Source organism: Mytilus edulis, chromosome 5 (genome assembly GCF_963676685.1).
Source record: "Mytilus edulis chromosome 5, xbMytEdul2.2, whole genome shotgun sequence".
Classification (NCBI taxonomy): domain Eukaryota; kingdom Metazoa; phylum Mollusca; class Bivalvia; order Mytilida; family Mytilidae; genus Mytilus; species Mytilus edulis.
The window spans coordinates 52286846-52304981 of NC_092348.1; the positions used below are offsets into that span (position 1 = coordinate 52286846).

Here is an 18136-nt window from a genome sequence, read left to right on the forward strand (position 1 = left end):
GCGGAAGAAAAAGAAAAAGAAAAAGAAAAAGAACTAGAATTGCCATTGCAAGCAATAGCGGATGTCACCCTTCCCCCATTGCCACTAAGCGGCAGCCATTTCAAAAAATTTAAACATATATGGTGGCTATACATCTTTCTGTAAGTTTTCAGTACATTTAGAGCATTTTAAAAATTATCACATGTTTGTGGTTTCCATAGCAACAGCAGCCATTTTGACATTTTCAAAGTCAAAAGTCTCATTTATACATGCCAGTTAACAATAATATCAAGTTTCATTAAGTTCAAAGCATTTTGATAGTTTTTTTTTTATATTTTTGCAGTTTCCATGGCAACGGCAGCCATTTTGGAAATGCCAAAGTCAAAAGTCTGTTTCAGACTTGCCAGTCAACAATCACATCAAGTTTCATTGAGTTTGAAGCATTCTGAAATTTTTGAAATTTTTGCTACTGTATCCATGGTTAAAATCATTCAAAACCTGTATATAGTGGACAACTATATTGTGTAAAAATTTGATAATTTTTAGTTCAAGCATACCAAAATTATTCACCAAACCCTGAAGTTTTTAGAGCATCTTGACACTTATGCATTGTTTCCATGGTAACGGCAGACATTTTGGAAATTCCAACGCAAAATTACGCATCTTCCAATGTTGCTCATCGTTACTATGAAGTTTCACAAAATTTGGAGCATTTTGGTATTTTTGAAATTTTTGGTGTAGTTTCCATGGCAACATAGTAGTTCCAATGATTGCCAAAATCATCCAAAAACCAGAATATGCTCCACACCTACATTGTATCAAAATATAATGATTCTATGTTTAAGCATATCCAAATAATCCACCAAAACCAAAAAGTGGAATTTTTCACAGTAGTTCCGTATCCATGGTAACGGCAGCCATGTTTTATGTTCTTAAGACCTACTGCAACCGAAATTTTGTGTTCCTCATTATAGTTAACTTTCATTAAGGTTGGTTCCATTAGCTCCGAGAAAACTGCCGGAAAAAATAGGTGGAAGTATAATAATAATAATTAAAAACCAATTGTTCAGAGAACAATTGAAAGTTTTTCCACATGAAAGAAATTTTGTTTAGAAGATAGTTTCCTCATTCTGATGCGATAAATAAAATGGTTAAATTATATTTTTGAGTGATATAAGGGAGATAATATAATGCTACAGGTGAAATTAATGTCACTTCCGAGTAGCTTCTTTCACACTGATTCCATAAATATATAGTTTCTATATACTTTTGTATGTAGAATGGGAGATAATTGGCCACTTCCGGTTTGTTGGAAGTCAGTTTTAGTCTTCAGTTATCAGTTTATGTATCTATATGACAAAATATATGGTTTCTGAGTACTTTTATATGAAAAAAATGCAAAAAAGGCTACTTCCGGTTTTCTGAAGGTCACTTCCGGTAGTCTTTTTTCAAGGTCATTTGTCACCTTACCTTTTGTATAAGATCAAATGCCTTTTCAATGGTCAAATGATAGCTTATTGTACGCTGATTCCAAAAATATATGGTTTCTATACTATACAATATTTATTTAATAAAGGGGATAATTTGTTACTTCCGGTTTGAAAAATGTTACTTCCGATATTACCTGAATATTCACTTGACACTGATTCCAAAAATATCTGGTTCTATATACTTTCATAATAATACAGTACAAAAAATAGCTACTGCCGGTTCACACAAGTTTACTTCCGGTTGTTTTTTACAAGGTTAAATGGTTTGAAACCTATTGCAAAAGGTTTTATGGCTTTATCATGTATACATTTGAGGTAAAATCAAAGGTCAATATCTAGAACGTCAAATTAAGCTTTGACCTTGAGATCAATTTCAACGTCATAAACAAAGTACCTCAATTCAAAAGATCATAGGTCTTAATTATATTTGGTTGATGAGTTATATCACCATATGCGTATTTTCAAATACAAGAGGGGAGAAAACTCCCTTTAATGTTCAACATACCCTTGCAATAAAAATTCCACGTGGTATGACATGACGCAACTAACAATTTAGGAAAAGTAAATTGATCGATATCTTATACAGTTTCTGGAAATAAGTGGAATCAAGTCAAATTCAAATTTAGAATATGACCTTGACCTTTGACCTTGGACCAAGGACCTCAAATAAAAAGATCCTAGGTCTCTATCACTTATGGTTTACAAGATAGAAATGCATATCACTTATATCAAATGCATAAGGGGAAATAACTCTCATATTGAGTGTTCATATCGCTTCGGTCAAAATAGGACAAATCATGTAAAGGATATAACGAGCAAAGAAAAGTATTCAGTTACGCAGGGTTAATTTCAAAGACGCATAAACTGTTCGATATCTATGGAACGCCACAGCTGTCTTATGTGGAATTCTGATATTACTTTATGTTGTTTTATTATAACTTAATGATATTTTGTCTTTACTTAATATGGTTTGACATTACGTAATGATATTTTAATATAACTCAATATGGAATAGTCATTACTTAATGATATTTCAATATTACACAATATGGTTTCGTATTGACTTGATGTAGTTTTGTCATTACTCAATATGGTTTTGTCAATACTCGATGTGGTTTCATCATTATTCAATATGGTTGTGTCATTAGTCAATGCGGTTTTAACATTTCTTGACGTGTATGTAACTTAACGTAATGTAGTTGTTGCATTGCATGATGTGGTTTTGTTATTTCGTAATGATGATTTGTCTATTCTTTATATGGTTTTAACATTACGTAATGATGTTTCAAAATTTGACGATTTTACACTACTCTGTTTTATTATTTGATGTGGTCTTGACATTCTTTGATGTGGTCCTGTCATTTTTTGATGTGGTTATCCCATTACTTGATGATGTAAAACTACGTGACCAATTCGGAAAAACCTGTTCTATTTTAAGATATATTTCAATGTTGCATGTGCCTTGAATGTGTGTGGCCATCCATCGAATAAGTTCATTCGAATCAAAGTTCGGGTTACTGTTTGAATTAAACTTTGAGTTAGTTTTCGAATTCAAGTCATGCTTAGAATTAAAGTTCTTGTTAGCATTGAGTTTCGAGTTGGACTTCGAGTTTGAATCACATTTAAAGTCAGAGTTCTAGTTACAACTTTGAATTTGAGTCACTTCTTGAGGTAGAGTTGAGTAAGATTCGAATTTAAGTCTTATTTAGATTAATTAAGATTTCGAGTTGATATTCGAGCTATTTTTTTTATGTCTTTTTGAGGTTGTAATTAAATTTTCTATCGCGGAACAAGAGCTTTTGCTCGGACTTCAGAAAAGACGGCTCCGGGGTATGCGTACTAATTAAACAATGTTACAGTATACAAAGCGCAACATAGGAGTTGAAATAAAGTACTGTTAGATGTAGTGTGATTGCCAATGAGACAACTATCCACCAGAGTTTAAATGCAGTGGATATAAGAAATTATATATATAGTCAGCTACAAAAGGCCACCATGCACTATATGAAAAAAAAATCAAACGAAAAAACTAACGGTCTAATTAACCAAAAAAAACAAATATAACACATATGTATACAACGACAACAATTGAACTTCATGCTCCTGATTTGAAGCCGGTACATGAAGAAAATGCACGTGGCGGAGTTTAACATGTATGAGAGTGATAAATCATAACCTAACATCGGCCTGTAACAGTAGTGTAAAAGCACAACACAAGAAAAAAATGTAAACCAGACAAAGTGATGCCCCCGCACTCCACTCATTTAACCGCTTATACCCCAAAAGGACAAAGTGCAATTTTTCTCCCAAAGAGGAAAAATAATTTAAAAAAATCCTGACCACATGCACACCTTCAATACATGTACAAACAGCCAGTAGAGTGATAAATTCCAAGAATTCAAACTGTAGGAGGAGTTGTCAGGAAACGCCCTACTTATGCAAGTAAATTTCCCCCAAAATGACAAAGTTCAACTTTCTCCCAAAAGAGCAAATATTAATAAAAATTAAACCCTGACCACATGCAGTACACCTTCAATATATGTACAAACAGACAGTAAAGAGAAAACTTCCTAGGATTCAAACTGTTGGAGAGTTATGCGGAATAACTATATACCAATAATGGGACGGACAGACGGACGGACGGACAGAGGTAAAACACTATGCCCCCAACTTTCAGTTGCGGTAAAGTTGCGGTGGCTTAAAAACAGTTTCAATTGGCTGACTCAATAGATCAGTGTTACTGGGTAATTTAAATCCATCGGGGTGATCTCGGGTTCCCCAGAAAGGTAAAGAGATTCTGTTCAACTATGGCACCCATTGTGTTATTCGCGAATTTAAACTGAGTGATTTGGTTTTATTTGATAGTTCACATTCGAGTAAAAGATGACGGTATTATGGTTACGACAACTGGAACATGTTCGTCGTCACATGTGAAAGATATTCCAAAAAGTTTATTTTTCGATTAGTGGGAGTAGATCAGTGAACTCAATTGATTAAAAATAAAAGATTAATTTTCGTATATACACGCTAAAAAAAAAATCGGAGAATTCTTATTTTATAGTATTGATGCTTTGTCGCTTTGTCCGACTTACTATGAGGTATGGGTTTTGCTCATTGTTGAAAACGATACACTTTTTTTAGGTAAATAAAACCGAATTAAACTGTTTTGACATGATAAATTTATAACCTCCATGAAGTGTTTTAAAACTTGTATAGGAGTTGTTCCTCAATATCAAGAAAAAGCATTTACAGAAAAACATTTTTTTTTACCGATGAATGTACAGACGATCAACATTACGCTTTTACACTGAAAGCAGCAACATCAGGCGAGACACAACGTTCCATGGAATATTTTACAAATTTATTATAATACTGCTTCTATTTGAGAACTTTGGATGAAATAACAGGACCAAGTGGTTTGGGGATATCCAAATTATGTCCGAAATACTGTAAAATTTTTAGATTTATTTTTATTATTATTGTCTACCGTTCCCCTTTTTCATACCAAATAACTATGAACAACCACTCGAACTTTAATTTGAACTTTAACTTTGGCGATACCCATCCAAAGCACATTAAACAAACGACATATTGAAATCTGTTAAAAAATAAGACATATTTTTTTCGAATTGGTCACGTGGTTTTACCTCATCAAGTAATGGGATAACCACATCAAAGAATGACAGGACCACATCAAAGAATGACAAGACCACATCAAATAATGAAGCAACACATCAAGTAGTGTAAAATCGTCATTACGTGATGTTGAAACCATATAAAGAATAGACAAATCATCATTACGAAATAACAAAACCACATCACGTAATGAAACAACTACATTACGTTAAGTTACATACACATCAATAAGTAATGACTATTCCATATTGAGTTATATTAAAACATGATAACGTAATGTCAAAACCATATTAAGTAAAGACAAAATATCATTAGGTAATAATAAAACAACATAAAGTAATATCAGAATTCCACATAAGACAGCTGTGGCGTTCCATAGATATCAAATACCAAAAATCTAAGTGACATATTGCAAAACAAATATTTATCACAAGAACAAAATTAGGCGGTAAAAAAAAAATAATAATCAGAACAAAAACAATAAGTCTTTCCACAGAAAAGTGGAAAGACTTAATAATAATACAGAACCAGATGCAGGGCGCATCTTTATATGACCGCAGAGGTTGAACACTAAACGGTTGGGGCAAGTATGGACACAACATTCAAGCTGGAATCAGCACTAAATTTAGATTGTGATTAAATAGTTGACACAGCATAGGTTTCTGAAACAGAATGAATGTGGTCTAATGAACTTAAAAAAAAAAATATTTTGCCTTTGAGCAATTCACTTTGCTGTTGAATATTAATCCTCTCAAAAAAATGTTTGAATTTTATTTATGAAATCTGAAATGAAAAAAATTGAACCCGCCCACACCCCCCCCCCCCCCCCCCAATATTTTATTTTCACATCCCTCTTTCCCTTATTCCAAAACTGATCTCAATTCAAATTCAAATTCAAACTACTATTCTGGACAAAGAAAGATAACTCCAATTGAAAATTTCTTGCTATTGCACAATATTGTGCAATTATATATTTCTTGCTTTTGCACAATACTGTGCAATTGAAAATATTTGCTATTGCACAATAATGTGCAATTCAAGATTTCTTGATATTGTGCAATACTGTGCAATTGAAAATTTCTTGATATTGCTGAATACTGTGCAGTTGAAAATTTCTTGCTATTGCCCAATACCTAATATAGTAATTTTGGATCCTGATTAGGACCAACTTGAAAACTAGGCCCATAATCAACAAGAGGCTGTCACAACGACAGCAAACCGGATTTATTAATATTTATTTGTGTCCTGGCAATATCACAAGAACCATTACTGATGAATGGTGAAAGTGAAAATCGTCAATATCAAATTTGACCTCCATTTTGTCATCAGTATCAACATATTAAAATTTGAAAAGCTTAGATTGAATGGTTCATGAGTAAATGCAACAACGTGAATGGAAACACCATTTTACAATCTTTCAAGAACCATAACGCCTGAACGGTAAAAGTCAAAATCGTCATTATTGAACTTGACCTCTATTTTGTCATCAGTAACAACATATAAAAATTTCAAAAGCTTTGGTTGAATGGTTCATGAGAAAATGCACGGACACGACTGGAAACACCATTTTTCAATCTTTCAAGAACCATAACTCCTGAACAGTGAAAGTCAGAATCGTCATTATTTAACTTGACCTCTATTTTGTCATCAGTTACAACATGCTAAAATTTGGGAAACTTTGGTAGAACAGTTCATGCGTAAATGCACGGACACAACTGGAAACACCATTTTTAAATCTTTCAAGAACCATAACTCCTGAACCGTAAAGGTCAAAATCGTCATTATTAAACTTGACCTCCATTTTGTCATCAGTAACAACACATTAAAATTTGGGAAGCTTTGGTAGGAAAGTTCATGCGTAAATGCACGGACACGACTGAAAACTCCATTTTTCAATCTTTCAAGAACCATAACTCCTGAACGGTAAAAGTCAAAATCGTCATTATTGAACTTGACCTTCATTTAGTTGTCAGTAACAACATATTAAAATTTTAAAAGCTTTGGCTGAACGGTTCATGAGTTAATGCACGGACAACATTTGATTGCCGACCGCCCGACTGCCCGACCACCCGACTGCCCGACCGCCCGGCCGCCCGCCGTACATCCCCAAATCAATAACCGACATTTTTGTCACAAAAATCCGGTTAAAAATCTAAGTACATGTTTAGATTCAGCATATCAAAGAAGCCCAAGAATATAATTTTTGTTAAAATCAAACTTAGTTTAATTTTGGACCCTTTGGACTTTAATGTAGACCAATTTGAAAAAGGGACCAAAAATTAAGAATCTACATATACAGTTGGATTTGGCATATCAAAGAACCCCAATTATTCAATTTTTGATGAAATCAAACAGTTTAATTTTGGACCCCGATTTGGACCAACTTGAAAACTGGGCCAATAATCGAAAATCTAAGTACATTTTAAGATTCAGCATATCAAAGAACCCCAAGGATTCGATTTTTGTTAAAATCAAACTAAGTTTAATTTTGGACCCTTTGGACCTTAATGTAGACCAATTTGAAAACGGGACCAAAAACTAAGAATCTACATACACAGTTAGATTCGGCATATCAAAGAACCCCAATTATTCAATTTTTGATGAAATCAAACAAAGTTTAATTTTGTACCATTTTGGCCCCTTATTCCTAAACTGTTGAAACCAAAACTTCCAAAATCAATCCCAACCTTTCTTTTGTGGTCATAAACCTTGTGTCAAAATTTCATAGATTTCTATTAACTTATACTTAAGTTATAGTTCAAAAACCAAGAAAATTCTTATTTGGGCCCTTTTTGGCCCCTAATTCCTGAAATGTTGGGACCAAAACTTCCAAAATCAATCCCAACCTTTCTTTTGTGGTCATAAACCTTGTGTTAAAATTTCATAGATGTCTATTCAAGTTTACTAAAGTTAGAGTGCAAAAACTTAAAGTATTCGGACGACGCAGACGACAATTTTGCTGTCGTTTAAAAAGAAACAGAAGTGAAGCAATGTCACCCGACATTGTCGATCGGGTGACATAAAAATAAGAATAATAAAAATAATTGAAGGTCTTTCCACCAAAAACAATGTATTCTTATATGAAAGTTGTAAAATTAAGTTTAAAATGTCATTTCAGTCGTCAAATGATAGCTTATTGTACGCTGATTCCTAAAATATATGGTTTCTATACAAAAAAAAATAAGAGAGATAATCTGTTACTTCCGGTTTGAAAAATGTTACTTCCGATAATATTTGAATATTTACTCGTTACTGATTCCAAAAATATCTGGTTCTATATACTTTTATATCAATGAAGTACAAAAAATAGCTACTTCCGGTTTACACAAGGTCACTTCCGGTTGTAATTTTCAAAGTTAAATGGTTTGATACCTTTTGCAAAAGTCTCATGGCTTTATCATGTATATAAATGAGGTAAAAGCAAAGGTCAAAATCTAGAACGTCAAATTAAGCTATGACCTTGAGATCAAATTCAAGGTCATAAACAAAGGACCTCAAATCAAAAGACCATAGGTCCTATTTATATTTGGTCAATGAGTTATATCACCATACGCATATTTTTAAATACCAGAGGGGAGAAAACTCCCTTTAAGTTCAATGTATCCTTGCAATCAAAATTTACGTGTTACGACATGTCTCAACTAACAATTTAGTAAAAATAATTTTTTGATATCTTATACGGTTTTTGGGAATGAGTCAAAATAAGCCAAATTCAAAATTAGAATATGACCTTGACCTTTGACCTTGACCTAATTTTCATTTTTTTGGACCAAGGACCTCAAATCAAAAGATCCTAGGTCTCTATCACTTATAGTTTACAAGATAGAAATGCAAATCACTTATATCAAATGCATAAGGGGAAATAACTCTCATATGGAGCGTTCATATTGCTTCGGTCAATTTAGGACAAATCATGCGAAGGATATAAAGAGCAATTTTATAAAATAAATTTGTAGTAATCTTTTACGGTTGTGAAGGAGTAGTGGACACAAGGAAAATAGTGTTTGGGGGAGATAACTCCTACAAAGAAAAGTATTCCGTTACGCAGGGTAAATTTCAAAAGTGCATAAACTGTTCGTTATCATATACCAAATATCTAAGCGACATATTGCAAAACAAATATTAATCGCAAGAACAAAATTAGGCAGAAGAAAAAAAAAAAATTAAAAGCCAATTGTTCAGAGAACAATTGAAGGTCTTTCCACCGGTAAAGATCTATTTTGATATAAAAATATTAAAAATCAGTCTAAAATGTCACTTGGCTTTATGATGTATAAATATGAATTTAAAGCAAAGGTCAAAATCTAGAACGTCCTATTAACCAATGACCTTGAGCTCATTTTCAAGGTCACAAACCAAGGACCTCAAATTAAAAGATGAAGGTCTTATAATATGTATGGATAATGAGTTATATCACTTTATGCATAATTCTAAATATAAGATGGGCGAAAACTCCCATTTATTGTTTACGCACCCTTTCAACCAAAATTTTTAAGTTACGACATGTCGTAACTAACAATTAAGTAAAAATAACATGTCTTTATGTTATACGGTTTGTGAAGAAAAGTGAAAATAAGCCAAAATCAAAATTTATAATATGACCTTGACCTTTGACCTTGACCTAATTTTCATTTTTTTGGACCAAGGACCTTAAATCAAAAGACCCTAGGTTTCTATTACCTATGGTTTACCAGTTAGAAACGCATATTACTAATATCAAATGCAAAAGGGGGAATAACTCTCATATGCAGTGTTCATATTGCTTCGGTTAAAATAGGACAAATCATGCGAAGGATATAACGAGCAATTTTATAAAATAAATTTGTCGCATTTTTCTACGGTTACGTAGGAGATGCACTCTGATGATAAACAGTGAAAGGGGAGATAACTCTTACAAAGAAAATGGTTCGCCTTAGCAGGGTGAAATTTAAAAGCGCATAAACTATACGATACCATATCAGAAATATCTAAGCGACATATTGCGAAACAAACATTTATCGCAAGAACAAAATTTGGCGGAAGAAAAAAAAATAAAAAAATAATAATAATTAAAAACCAATTGTTCAGAGAACAATTGAAAGTCTTTCCACAACAAAGAAATTTGGATCAGAAGGTAGTTTCTTCATACTGATGATATAAATAATGGTTTAATTATCTTTTTGAGTGATGTAAGGGAGATAATATGCTACTTCCGGTCTCATATGATAGCTTCTTTCACACTGATTCCAAAAATATATAGTTTCTATGTACTTTTGCATGTAGAATGGGAAATAATTGGTTACTTCCGGTTTGTTGGAAGTCATTTTTATTCTTCAGTAATCAGTTTATGTATCTATATGACAAAATATATGGATTCTGAGTACTTGTATGTGAAAAAACTACAAAAAAAGCTACTTCCGGTTTTCTCAAGGTCACTTCCGGTAACCATTTTTCAAGGTCATTTGTCACTTAACCTTTTGTATAAGGTCAAATGTCTTTGTAATGAACTTACTTGAAGATATAATCAAATAACCTCATATCAAGACATTTCAGGGGCAACAACTCCTATAAGATGCCATTTATTTGTATAAGACTAAATGTAGCATATCTTCATTACAATTAAGCAGACATTTTGCACTTGTTCTTTTTTATGTATCTCTCAAAGTGAGTGAGAAAATGCAAAAACAAGCAAAAGTCACAATTAAGAATTTGACCTTGACCTTTGACCTTGACCTCATTTTCTAAGTTAAGACCTAAGGGACTCAAATAAAAGCATTCCAGGGTTATACGATTAATTGTTTATGAGTTAAATAAACATACCGACAAATTTATTTTGTAAAGGTAGATAACTCCTATAAAATTTCATCGAATCGCTTCGATCAAAATACGACAAAACTTTCTGAGGATGTAACGAACAATGTGTTAAAGAAATTTTGTCGATATCTTTTTTTGTTACAGAGGAGATGCACTCTGATTATAAACAGTGAATAGGGAGATAACTCTTACAAAGAAAATGGTTCGGCTTAGCAGGGTGAAATTTAAAAGCGCATAAACTATTCGATACAATATGAGAAATATCTAAGCGACATATTGCGAAACAAACATTTATCGCAAGAACAAAAGTTGGCGGAAAAAAAAAAATAATAATAATAATAATAATAATAATAATAATAATAATCAGAACAAATACAATAAGTCTTTCCACAGAAAAGTGGAAAGACTTAATAATAATTATTCTTTCCACCAGTAAATATCTATTTTGATATTAAAATACTAAAAATTAGTCTAAAATGTCAATTCCTATGGCTTTATGATGTAAAGATATGAATTTTAAGCAAAGGTCATAATCTAGAACGTCAAATTTACCTATGACCTTGACCTCAATTTCAAGGTCACAAACTGAGGATCTCAAATCAAAAGACCCTAGGTCTCTAATATGTATGGCAAATAAGTTATATCACTTTACGCATAATTTTAGATATGATAGGGGCTAAAACTCCCGTTTATTGACTACACACCCTTTCAACCAAAATTATTAAGTTACGACATGTCGCAACTAACAATTTAGTAAAAATAATTTGTCGATATCTTATAAGGTTAATGAAAATGAGTGAAAATAAGCCAAAACCAAAAATTTAGAATGACCTTGACCTTTGACCTTGACCTCAATTTCAAGGTCACAAACTGAGGATCTCAAATCAAAAGACCCTAGGTCTCTAATTTGTATGGTAAATAAGTTATATCACTTAACGCATAATTTTAGATATGATAGGGCTAAAACTCCCATTTATTGTCTACGCACCCTTTCAACCAAAATTATTTTGTTACGACATGTCGCAACTAACAATTTAGTAAAAATAATTTGTCGATATCTTATAAGGTTAATGAAAATGAGTGAAAATAAGACAAATTCAAAAATTAGAATATGACCTTGACCTAATTTTCATTTTTTTGGACCAAGGACCTCAAATCAAAAGATCCTAGGTCTCTATCACTCATGGTGTTCCAGTTTAAAATACATTTCAAAATTTCAAATACAAAAAGGGAAATAACTCTCATATGGAGCGTTCATATTGCTTCGGTCGAAATTGGACAAATCATGTGAAGGATATAACGAGCAATTTTATAAAATAAATTTGTCGTAATCTATTACGGTTGCGAAGGAGTTGTGATCACAAGGAAAACAGTGTTTGGGGAGATAACTCCTACAAAGAAAAGTATTCGGTTACGCAGGGTAAATTTCAAAAGCGCATAAACTGTTCGATATCATATACCAAATATCTAAGCGACATATTGCGAAACAAATGTTTATCGCAAGAACAAAATTTGGCGGAAGAACAAAAAAAAATAATCAGAAGAAAAACAATAGGTCTTTCCACAGAAAAGTGGAAAGACCTAATAATAATAATAATCAGAACAAATACAATAGGTCTTTCCACAGAAAAGTGTAAAGACCTAATAATCGGAAGAAAAACAATAGGTCTTTCCACAGAAAAGTGGAAAGACCTAATAAGAACTGAGCAAAAACAATAAGTCTCCAAACTTTGTTTGGGAGACTTAATAAGTGATTAATGCAATGAGATGTCATCTCTCATAGTCATTCATGTTAAAAGTAAAAATTGCAAGATTTTTTGAATATTTGGGATCCTTAGTAAGAGATTTTATCTAGAAAATAACCGTCAACTGTATGTCAGGTGTTTGTTCTCTGGAATATCTGTTGAACAGACTTAATTTTAAGTTCCTTTTGCCTTTTCAAATTATTTTTATATATTATCAATTACAAAACCTTATATTTAGAAACTGTTGCCATAGCCATTGATTTTTCTTCTGCCATCTGCTTTAAGCTCTCTTGTAAATACCTACAAATATGATTAGATAAACATGGAAAAATGTGGTAAAGATTGTCAATAAGACAACTATAAACAAGAGACGAAATGCTTAAATGAAAGCAACTATAGGTTACTGTAAGACCTTCAACTATGAGCAAATCTTATAATGTAGTAAGACATAAAAGGACATGGCAGTGTTAAAAATTGTAAAGGTTGCCCTTTGTAAATACACAAACCAGGCCTTTTTTGGGGAGATATATGATATTCATAGATATTTTGTTTTGTTACTTCCAGCAGGTTAGCAGATATGTTTTGATTTTTGACTAAAACATTTGTAAGGGTTCCGCGGAACACGATGTATCGCCTACTTTTGCTGTTGCAGACAAAGACAAAATGTAGAATCATTATGTCTTGCGTCACAGGCTCAACATAAATGGAGGAAAAAGTAATAAAACATTTCCTCTAGATACTATGTTTTGATTGTAAGAAGCTTCTGACCAAGTTTGTAAAAATCCAGGATGGTTTATGAATCTTATAAATGTTTTAAAAACTTTAACCGCAGACTGTCATGATTACTGGCAGAAAAACTAAGTCCATTTATTAGTAAAAAATGTATAAACAGGATTTTTTTTACAAAATTTCCTTCTAGATACCATCTAATGATCATAAACAAGTTTTTGTACAAGTTTAATACAAATCCAGGATAATTTAAGCAACACGTTGGGTGCCACATGTGGAGCAGGATCTGCTTACCCTTCAGGAGCACATGAGATCACCCCTAGTTTTTGGTGGGGTTCGTGTTGTTTATTCTTTAGTTTTCTATGTTGTGTCGTGTGTACTATTGTGTCCCTCTTTTAAGAAAGTTATTAAAATTTCAAAAACTTTTAACCACAGAGTAAATATTTGTAGTTACGTTTCAAGTTTATATAATTACATCATATGTATGTTTCATTATAATACTTTATTCTGATTGGCTAACTGCACATCACATGTTATTCCTTAAGCAATTGCAGTACTCAATAAAACTTATCATTCATGATAACACATGGTCCCACAATAAAGTGCACCTGTCAGGTGAATTAAATATTTTTTTTTTTATAAAATTCGTGTTTTCATGATTATAGCTAACAAATGTAATTATAAGTATTGAATGCTTCTTTTTGTAACTTCATAGGGTTGTAAAAGCGTTGACCGTGCGCACATTTTTAGAATGTACGTCGGTCAACGCTTTTACATCCCAATGAAGTTACAAAAAGAAGCATTCAATTCTTAAATAAAGATTCATATTGAAAAATCTCAGATTCCGTGAAAAGGGATACAAACAGAGAGTTCATATATAAGCCAAACCAGTTACATCATCATTTATGTGATTAGGTTAACTTTTCTGAAATTGGAAGTATCGAAGAAATTCATTATTTTTTTTAAATTTCAAGGGACAGATGTTGACTCTTATGATATACCTCCTCCTTTTATTGTTTTTGTCATGTAAAATATGATAAAGAACTAATTGATTTAAATATCAATCACAGTTATTTTATATCTCTTTGTACAGTTGAAACTAACTTACTTGTTTTCCATACCAAGTGCATCTATATCAACAATTCTGTTCTCATCTCCTTTTAGAATGTAATTGAGTTCCTGGTTCAGTCTGTCATATTTACTTTTATATGCCACCCTTTCAATTACTAATTCTTCTTTTTCATCTATCACTTGTTGAAGATCTCTTTCTAACTGATTAATCTAAAAATTAGATTTAATAATATTTCATGTTGCTAGTGATATTTGACAAGCATTTCATATCCTGTAAGGGTTTTTAGGGAATGGTATCATTAACAACTCATGAATTGAAAAAGGAGGCCATCAAACACATTTGTACTAGGGATGTCAACGAGTACTCGAGTATCGCTCGGTAGTACCAAGTATCGATTAAAAAAAGCATATTATGAGTATAGCATGGCAATACATAGTTCCCTATCGGTGTCATATGGTATTTTGAACCCCCTAAAAAGTGAACCTAGGGTCCAGGGTCATTTTTCACATATGGTATTTTGAACCCCCCTGCGGTATATTGAACCCTCCTGTTTTTGATCAATAGTATTGCAGATAGCCAACAAATTGTAATGTGGTTTTTAATTTTTTTTAATTTGAGGTTTTAAGAAGGGGTTCAATATACCACAGGGGGGGTCAAAATACCATTGCTAAGTAAAATTTTCAAAACATCTTTTCCAGCATATTTAATACATACAAACTACTTATTGGAGAATTATTACTATGCTAAGGAGTTAGAATAGTTAGAATAGTTAGAATTTTAGAAATTAGAGGTCTATTGTGGGGGGTTCAATATACCACAGGGGGGTCAAAATACCATGGCTAAGTAAAAAATTCAAAACATCTTTTTAATCAAGTAAAATACATACAAACTACTTATTGGAATATAACAATTATGTTAAAGAGTTATAACAGCTAGATTTTTTGAAATCCAAGGTCTATAGTAAGGGGTTCAATATACCATGGTAGGGGTGTTAAAATACAATGGCTAAGTAAAATATTCAAAATATCTTTTCCATCATGTTAAATACATACAACTACTTATTGGAGTATTATGATTTTGTTAAGGAAATGGTATAGCTAGAATTTTTGACAAGAGAGGTTTATAATAGGGGTTCAATATTCAATACCATGGCTAAGAAAAATGTTCAAAACATCTTTTCAAGCAAGTAAAATAAATACAAACTATTAGAATATAATTACAATGTTAAAAGAGTAATAACAGCTAGATTTTGTGAAATTCAAGGTCTGTCTAAAGTAGGGGGTTCAATATACCATGGTAGAGGGGTAAAAAAACCATGGCAAAGTAAATTTTCAAAATATCTTTTCAAGCAAGTAAAAACCGCAGGGGGTCAAAATACCATGGCTGAGTAAAATTTTCAAAACATCTTTTCAAGCAAGTAAAATAAATAGTAATAATACTTCAATAAGTAGTTTGTATGTATTTAACATGATGAGAAAGATGTTTTGAAAATTTACTTAGCCATGGTATTTTTGACCCCCCTGCGGTATATTGAACCCCCTACTACAGACCTTGAATATCAAAATTTCTAGCTATTCTAACTCCTTAACATAGTAATAATACTCCAATAAGTAGTTTGTATGTATTTAACATGATAGAAAAGATATTTTGAAAATTTTACTTTGACATGGTATTTTGACACCCAGTACCATGGTATATTGAACCCCCTACTATAGACCTTGGATTTCAAAAAATCTAGCTGTTGTAACTCTTAAACATAGTTATTATATTCCAATAAGTAGTTTGTATGTAATTATGTATTTTACTTGCTTGAAAAGATGTTTTGATAACATTCAGTTTTATTTAGCCATGGTATTTTGACCCCCTGCGGTATATTGACCCCTTATTATAAACCTCTCATGTCAAAAATTCTAGCTATTCTAACTCCTTAACATAGTAACTATACTCCAATAAGTAGTTTGTATGTATTTTACTTATTTGAAATGATATTTTGAAAAGCCATATTTGGCACAACTTTTTGGAATTTTGGATCCTCAATGCTCTTCAACTTTGTACTTGTTTGGCTTTATAAATATTTTGATATGAGCGTCACTGGTGAGTCTTATGCAGTTTAAACGAGCATCTGGCGTACTAAATCATAATACTGGTACCTTTGATAACTATTTACACCACTGGGTCGATGCCACTTCTGGTGGATGTTTCGTCCCCGAGTGTATCACCAGCCCAGTAGTCAACATTTCGGTGTTGACATGAATATCAATAATGTGGTCATTTTTATAAATATCCTGTTTACAAAACTTTAATTTTTTCGAAAAACTAAGGATTTCTTATCCCAGGCATAGATTACCTTAGCCGTATTGGACACAATTTTTTGGAATTTTGGATCCTCAATGCTCTTCATCTTTGTACTTGTTTGGCTTTATAAATATTTTGATATGAGCGTCACTGATGAGTCTTATGTAGACGAAACGCGCGTCTGGCGTACTAAATTATAATCCTGGTACCTTTGATAACTTTTTACTTTGCCATGGTATTTTGACCCCCCTACCATGGTATATTGAATCCCCTACTATAGACCTTGGATTTCAAAAAATCTAGCTGTATTAACTCTTTAACATTGTAATTATATTCCAATAAGTAGCTTGTATTTTTTTTACTAGCTTGAAAAGATGTTTTGAAAATTTTACTTAGCCATGGTATTTTGACACCCCCCCTCTTCTGTGGTACATTGAACCCCCACTATAGACCTCGCATAACAAAAATTCTAGCTATACTAACTCCTTAACATAGTAATAATACTCCAATAAGTAGTTTGTATGTATTGAATATGATGGAAAAGATATTTTGAAAATTTTACTTTGCCGTGGTATTTTGACCCCTCCCCCTATCATGGTATATTAAACCCCCTACTATAGACCTTGAATTTCAAAAATTTAGTCACTTAAACTCCTTTATAAAGTTATTATACTCTTATGAGTAGTTTGCATGTATTTTACTAGCCTGAAAAGATGTTTAGAAAATTTTACTTTTTAGATTTAACTGAGCCATGGTAATTTGATCCCCCCTCTTTTTACCATTGAAAATTAAAGCTGAAGTCTACCATTGCATTCTTTATAAATGTTTCAAATTTCATATAATTAAAGTGTTCAAGCTACATGGTCTATTTATAATGCTTTGAGAAGTTTTTTTGAAGGAAATTTGGTTGGTTAAGACTTCAAAGCACTTATACCAAGAAAATATTTCTTTTAACCTATCATGGAAAATTGACCTCCCCTTCTTTTACGAATGATTTTTAATCTTTGATTAGCTTTTATGTAATGTAAAATGTTTTATCAATCATCTAGAATGAAAAAAACAGAGGGGTTCAATTTACCGTGGGGGTCAATTTTCCATACATGGGGGGGGGGGGGGGGTGCAAATTTACCAGGGGGGGTCAATTTACCATAGCGGTATTTTGACCCCTGAGTCAATTTACCATGGGGTTCAAAATACCATATGACACCGGTTAAAAATCATTGTAATAGAACGAAATGCTAACTTAATCTAAAACTTGTTATGGTGTAAACTACATAAAATAACAAACAAACCTACCACTTAATTCTTCCAACAATTTACTCCCAGAAAAGGGAAAAAATCCATTTATCTTAATACAATATCTTTAACAAATCTTTAGAAAAAAATGATTTATTTCC

The 18136-nt window shown here is 32.2% G+C and overlaps 1 protein-coding gene across 3 annotated transcripts in view; it reads right to left on the reverse strand.

Annotated features, from left to right (window-relative positions):
• Nucleotides 1–18136, reverse strand: part of LOC139525466 (coiled-coil domain-containing protein 149-like) — a 193143-nt gene that overhangs the window by 66163 nt on the left and 108844 nt on the right. For all 3 annotated transcript variants that reach the window (XM_071320820.1, XM_071320822.1, XM_071320821.1), the window contains exons 6-7: nucleotides 14481–14653; nucleotides 12871–12943 (exon numbers count right to left, since the gene is read on the reverse strand). In XM_071320820.1, coding sequence (XP_071176921.1) covers nucleotides 12871–12943; nucleotides 14481–14653 — 246 coding nt within the window. The remainder of the gene's footprint in view (nucleotides 1–12870; nucleotides 12944–14480; nucleotides 14654–18136) is intronic.